The 7366-nt window shown below is 34.2% G+C and overlaps 1 protein-coding gene across 1 annotated transcript; it reads left to right on the top strand.

The window, feature by feature from the left end:
- Positions 1 to 1789: 1789 nt before the first annotated feature.
- On the top strand, positions 1790 to 6835 carry LOC124407052 (malate synthase-like). Its single transcript, XM_046882858.1, has 2 exons — positions 1790 to 2069; positions 5438 to 6835. Exons 1-2 carry the CDS (start codon positions 1799 to 1801, stop codon positions 6811 to 6813), a joined length of 1647 nt encoding a protein of 548 aa, XP_046738814.1. The 5' UTR covers positions 1790 to 1798; the 3' UTR covers positions 6814 to 6835.
- The last annotated feature ends 531 nt before the right edge of the window (positions 6836 to 7366 follow it).

The raw sequence follows: 7366 nt of genomic DNA, 5'->3' as shown, positions 1-7366 counted from the left end.
TCCTCACGCAAAATCAAAATTCTAATAATTTCTTGCCGTGACTCAAATATCTAAATTATGGACGTGTTTTTGAACACCCGTTAATTCGGAGCTTTATTTATTTAATTCTCAGATTTCAGAATTAAGTCAGGGAAAAATTATAATTTGGTTAGAAAAAATCTGGAAATTTCTTCGATTATTTGTAGTGGCCACTACGCCTGATTATGGTAGCAGTGTCATGTGGAATATCGAATACATAAATTTATATAAATGCTACGCTGCAACACGCGAATGGAAAAAATTATATGAGCAGAGAATCGACGAAAAAATTAGGTAAGTGCTGAATGGAAGAAACACAAGATGACAAGATCCTGGAAGGGAAAAAGAAAAAAACGGGAGAATGGCCCTGAACCCCAAGATAACGCATTACGTAAGGAATATTTAAGATTTATAGAATATATCACTGGAGATTAAGGTAGAATAATGGTAGAGCTCTTTGATTTGCTAATGAAAGGCATTCTATTGATAGAGTGTAGGACACTGAAGACTGATATTGGATAAGCAAAGAGTGCATATTATCAGAGAAACTAAAGAAGACTTGAAGCAATTGTCAATAAGCTATGCTCTAGATTGCATAAAGTGGATAATGGCAGTTTCAGGGTAGAAAAACACACTAGTTAATACTAACAAGGAGCAATCGAATGGCCCAATAAATTTAAATGTATTTTTAATTGATCATATCACAGCATTGAAAATTACGTGATTAGAATATAAGATCTAGGTATTTAGTTTTATTATAAGTTTTTTCAATGTTGAAAGCACCAAACAAAATTTATTGCTACATGCTGTGAAAAACTGCCATCTCTATTTCAGTATTACTTTATAACTAAATGACTGCAAGATTCCTAATTGCGTTCTCCTCAAAATATTGTATTCTGATAAGTAAACTCCCAATATCATTGACTAATTATTGAATGCGATGAGTAGTAATTCGAGTCGTAAAATCCTTTTACTGTCAATAATTGGAATCATAATTTTTGTATACTTTTTTGAGTTTTGATTAGAGTAGAAAAAAAATTTGAGATTTTTCAAGAAATGAACTTTCTTAGTTAGCGAAGAAATTCTAAAAAAAATCTACAATATTATATATTTTACTGATTTTCGCTTAAAACATATAAAATACTTAACTTTAACATATAAATTGATATTTTATAAAATAAAAGTAAGCACACCTTAAAAAATCTAAGAAACAAGGTCAATTTTAGTTGACAAAATCGATTTTACATCAATTTTCACCATTTCAGATCCTATTAGATTCGTTTTCAAGTAGCAGATCACTATCTTACCTACATACGGTAAGTATGATGATCAGTAGACCCGTTTCAAGATGAATAACAGATGTCGCTATATAAGTTTAGCAGTGGTATGCTTAATTAAAGTAATCGAATAATGAAGGTACTTTCAAGCTCCATGAATCCAGCTTTATACACAAAAAACGAGCATCTTATATATTTCCTGAAATAAATCAGTATTTGAAAATCAATGACTGTGTACAATATATCTATAAAAATAAGTCTGTGATCGTTAATTTCTGTTAAATACTGTTAGGAGCGTTAATTGTCATTGAGATACTGACGTTATCAGTTATATGAGATAGCAGGGGTCAAACATCAATAAATGAACATATTCTACTGCTAGATAATTCAGCCAGTCTTTGAAGAGGTAACGAAGCATAATAATTGCCCAACTTTACCCGATACGAAAGATATTATAATTCGCCTTGTCTAAATTCATATGTTTAATTGTTGTAGAGAAGAGAATGAATGTCTTAACAGAAAGTGTGGCTCCAACAAAAAAACATAATGTGTTTTTGGCGTCTCCACCAAAAAATTTAAAAACGGAATTTGATACTTTGTTTACGTTGGAAGCTATCGAGTTTTTGGTAGATCTGATAGAAGAATTTGATGACCAAGTTGATCAACTTTACTACGCAAGATTCATAAAAAAATATAAGTTGAAACGGAATCCCAAAATACCAGCATTCTTAGACACTGACATTGTAAACAGTGATTGGAAAGTAGCTCCAGTGGGTACGTAAAAATCGCATGCATTTCTCAAGATGAAGTCAATCAGCATTAACATCAGAATCTTTTATTTCATATTTTAACAGACTACCATAACTTCTTTCTTTATAAAAATATAACAATGGAAATATAACCTCTTATAATAACGACTGCACTAATCATTAAAAATTAAATGACAGAATTTCAAACGTTTGCAAAGATTAAACAAAATATTCTGCATTTTCATAACGAGTTCACACCCTCGCGGTATGTCAAAAAAGTCATTTTTTCTTCACAGGCTATCAATGTGATTCTCCTAAAAATCTGCTGCTGAAACATTTCTTACTTTTTATAGAGCAGTTACCGTTTGCGTATAACAGCCATGTGACAATAGCCTATCCAGTAGCATTTGATAGTTCAGGACAGCTGGTGAGCGCATGACAATCAAATGACGATCAGCCAGCCCTGTTCTCTATTCTGATTGGTTGGCAAAGCTTAGTCAACCAATCAAAATGCTTGGATGGTGGGAAATGTGAAAATGTGAAATGTGAAAAGTTACATGATAGCCTTCCTGAACCACCTTATGCTACCAGATAGGCTACACTGTTAAAAATATTCGTAAATTTGCTACACATTTACTACAATAAAGTGAACTACTGAGCATTCTTATTAACTGTTCAATAAAATTTTGTAATTTTATTTAACTTGGTTGGTGAAACGCAAAAGCGTATTTTGAATTTACTAAATTATATGTAAATGTAATATATTTGTAAATTTACTATACATTTGCTATACGGTATTTGGAATTAACTAAACATACTGCTGAATTTATGTAGTAAGTGTACAAAGAAATTCGATTACAATCTATAAAAACTAAATATCTACTGCAGCAAGCGCTGAAATTAATATGCATCTCTGTTAATTTCACTCTGCGATTTCGAATATCTCATAACTAGATCCGGAAATGTCCCAGGTGGACTTTAAATTTCGTAGTCAGATTTCGAATTTCCCAAATCTGTGTTTTAAAATCATTCCGAAAATTTTTTGTTTTACTTGAAAGTATGTCACGCGTACTGTATTTAAAAAGTTTTTCTATGGTTTTTGGAAATTCTGGAATTTTCTTGTGAATCTACTCAAGTTTTGCGTATATAAATTTTATACAAAATACTTAACAGTATCAGATTTTAGCAAAGCCCATAGAATTACCATGTTGAGTTTGGAATTAGTGATCAAATTTTCAGTTCCAGACAAATACACTGTAAACTTACTGACTAACAATTTACTACATTTGGAATCTAAATGCTCTTGTGAATTTATTCAAAATTTTGTTGTCTCAAACCATAATATTATTCATGATTTTCCAGTGATTGTATTATCTGACATTCCATGCCCGTGTGGACCATACATTGTATTATTAATCAAATAAAGTCATGGTTTTTGAAATTACGGCACTAATATTTGGTAAATTTACAGTAATGTTACAGTAAATTGAAATAATTATTTTTTGAAGAATCCATGAAAAACGTAAAGTAAATTAACTCATCTATAAGATGAAACTTCCATTACAATTTTAGCAAATTTCCAACCAATATATTTAACAGTGTAGGTTCATACGGATGTAACCCGCAAGTGACAAAGTTCCTATAAGACATAAAAAACGTATCAGTCGCAGATTTTTACAAGGAATCACTGATACAGGGTGATTCAGTACCCGGGGACCACCGGGCACTGACGGATTCCTTGTGAAAAAATAAGACTAAAATTTCTCTTGACAATTTTTTTTTAAAGCCACGGTTTTTGAGTTAGAGCCGTTTGAAGTCCACCAATCACGGTACGCAGATAGGCCAAGCGCACGAGCCTAGCGCGAGGCTAGCGTACGCTGCATCGGGCTCAACTACATGAGCCTCGCACTTGGCTCGCGCTCTCGGTCCTATCTGCGCTGTGATTGATGGACTTCAAACGGCTCTAACTCAAAAACCGTTGCTTTAAAAAAAAATCGTCAAGAGAAATTTTAGTCTTATTTTTTCACAAGGAATCCGTCAGTGCCCGGTGGTCCCCGGGTACTGAATCACCCTGTATACATATAACTACTCTGGATAGAGGATCGCCTATTAACATTGACAAAAAAAAAATCGATTATTTTTTCCTAATTAATTGAGTATAATCGATTATTTTTCAAACTCGATTAATCCACCGACTCGATTATTTTTCGCCACAATCGGTTTTTGTTTTTTACTCCATGAATGATGCAATGCAATATTAATTTATGTCATCAATTATTATCATTGTCCTACTTACTAAGTACCTATTCGATACAATAAGTGAAAGGCATTTTCATCTGAAATTGAAAAATATTTTGTGTGAAACTATGAATTTTGGTTAAAAAAAAAAAAATACGAAATAATTCATTAATTTATTCATTTTTATCGATAAATTGTGTATTTTACCTGCAGCTCTAATACGGACAGTTAACCAATCTCATCCGTACTAATAAATACCACTACAAATATTCAAGAGTATATATCTATGTAGTACTCGCTCCTTCTTCGAGCGAGCACTACAATTACTAAAGAGCACTTTCATGCGAATGATGCGAAAAGCAATATTTTAATTGTCAATCGCCAGTTATTTTCATACAAACTATAACATTGTAGGTAATTAGTTTGGTTGAAAAATATTATGTTCGTATGAGTGAAACAACGATATTGACGTTTGACACCACCATCTTTGGAGGGAGTTTCACCTCCTTAAAGTGTTTTATGGCCGATAAGAAAAATACAAGTTTCTTTGTTTTCGATGCACTACAACATATATGAAATAGATCAAAATCGAAGATATCGACCTAGATATCTTACTTGTTAGAATGGCAGCATCAATCATACACACACATATTGGCCGTACTGCCTATATATACTCTATGGGTGCTTATGCGCGAACCTACCGCAATAGTTCTAATTTTTCACACTAATTGTAAGTGAGAAATAGCCTACCATGGGAGTTCCCAGACCTGTGTACAAGACCGTGGTGATTAGTGTGATTATTGTGCTCGCTTTTGCGACTCATGTTGCTAGACCACACAAATCACACATGTCGGAAATTTCTCGCTTTCGGCACTAGTAATACAATATATACTTCAATTTTCTTGGAGTATATACAATTCAAAAACATGTAACAATCAACCAATTGGTGGATGATTATTGTCATTTGACCCAATGCGTGGCTGCTTGAACCGAAAAATTATTCGAAGTAATCGAATTAATAGTCGATTATTGTGACAAAGGATAAGTAATCCATCTGACGAAGACATTATACATGTAGTTTATCTAATGGTTAACGGTGGATGAATAATGATCATATTAAACGTCCGCTATTCAATATTCTAATAATTTTTCTAGGTAGGCGACTGCAAAACCGGCACTTAGACCTTGGCGATGTCAGTCCATCAAATTTGGATCATTTCACTAAAGCACTCGGTTGCAACGTAGAGGGCATACAAGTAGATTTTGACGATGGCCATTGTCCAACATGGAGAAATCAAATATTAGGCTTCTACAACGTGTATAAAGCGGTTCGAAATGAACTGCCCAATGTTCCTCCAATTTGGAAAGCACCGATTCTTATGCTGCGGCCAAGAGCGTGGAACATGCTAGAGCACAACGTTACTGTGAATGGGAAAGAGGTCCCTGGACCTCTTTTAGATTTTGTTTTACTCACATTTCACAACGCGAATATATTGCGATACTGTGAAAGCGGTCCATATTTTTATTTATCAAAACTGGAGGGTGCTAGTGAAGCGAAACTCTGGAACGATATTTTCACATGGACGGAGTCGAGGTTTGGCATGCCTTGCGGCACGATAAAAGCTTGTGTTTTGATTGAGAATATTTTGAGCTCATTTGAGATGGATCAGATATTGTTCAACTTGAAAGATCACTCATTGGGACTAAATTGCGGAATATGGGATTACGCAGCATCGATAATAAACAAATTTGGCAACAACAAGTCTTTCATTCTGCCTGATAGAAACAAATACGTTAACATGAATCGTCACTTTCTCAAGTGTTACATGGAGCTTGTGGTCAAAACTTGTCACAGACGAGGTGCACATGCAACTGGCGGTATGGCGGCTTTGTTATTGCCAACAGAAGATAATTCGGATGAGTTTCACAGAGTTGTGGAAACAGTAGTAAACGGAAAACTTGCAGAGATTCAAATGGGCGTGGATGGCTTCATGGTGTTTGATGTTGGACTTGTCCCCTACATGAACAATCTATGGAAAAAATACGGAGGGCCAAGTTATAATCAGATAAAATATCCTGGTACACCAAATGACGTTTCGGAAGCTGACTTGCTCAAACTGCCAACTGGAGGCGTAACAATTGACGGATTAAAGCATAACATATCTGTAACCATTTTATTCATCTTCTATTGGTTGCAAGGTGTGGGCCATTTTGCATATAAAGGCGCTGTGGAAGACTCCGCGACAGCAGAGATTTCAAGATCGCAGATTTGGCAGTGGATAAGACACGGGGCGAAGTTTGAGGACGGAAACGGAGATTTACTAACGCGGGGATTAGTAGACAGTTATGCCTGTAAAATCATTGACCATTTATTAGAAGAGTATTGCTCTACTTTCCAGGACAAAATCAATTTACATACAGCTCGCGATTTGTTTACGGAAATTGTCAACCACAGAGAGTTTCCTGATTTTATTACAACCTACTTGAATGATGCACATGTATTTCGTAGACTACATCATTCTAGTTTGTAATTTTAAACTATGTATATATTTTTTTTTTAATTCTAGAAGACGACATGCACATTAGGTTGTTTTGTTTGGAAATGAATTTTTTTTTGCTTTGACCTGAAAATCTTATCCTGCATAGCAAAAAAAGAATCATCGCGGAACGATAGTCTTAAATTTAATTTTAAGAGGCTACTTTCAGAATTCAAATTTTTCCCATTTAAGGGGTGACTTTGACGAAATTTTTATAATACCGAGTTTTGCGTTACTGAACTGAACGAAAATGATGTAATCGAAAATTCCTACCCACAAGATTTAGATTATGGTAGTATTTGTCCTGAAAAAAATTTTAACCCTCTATGATGAAAGTATATGTGCAAAGACTTTGTGATAAAAGATTTCCTGCGCACCATTGCCAAAAATTACTGGCGCCTAAACTTTCATCATCGTGAGTGATTGAAATTTTCTTCTGCTCATACTGCCATTACCGAAATTTATTAGGAAGCAGTTTTCGATTACATCTTTTCTAGTCATCTCAAAATTGAGAACATCGTTTTCATCAAAATATCACTGAAGCCCC

This window comes from Diprion similis, chromosome 1, assembly GCF_021155765.1.
Source record: "Diprion similis isolate iyDipSimi1 chromosome 1, iyDipSimi1.1, whole genome shotgun sequence".
Taxonomy (NCBI): Eukaryota; Metazoa; Arthropoda; class Insecta; order Hymenoptera; family Diprionidae; genus Diprion; species Diprion similis.
Note: the sequence above shows the minus strand (reverse complement) of the source record. Positions and strands in the feature narration are given on the sequence as shown.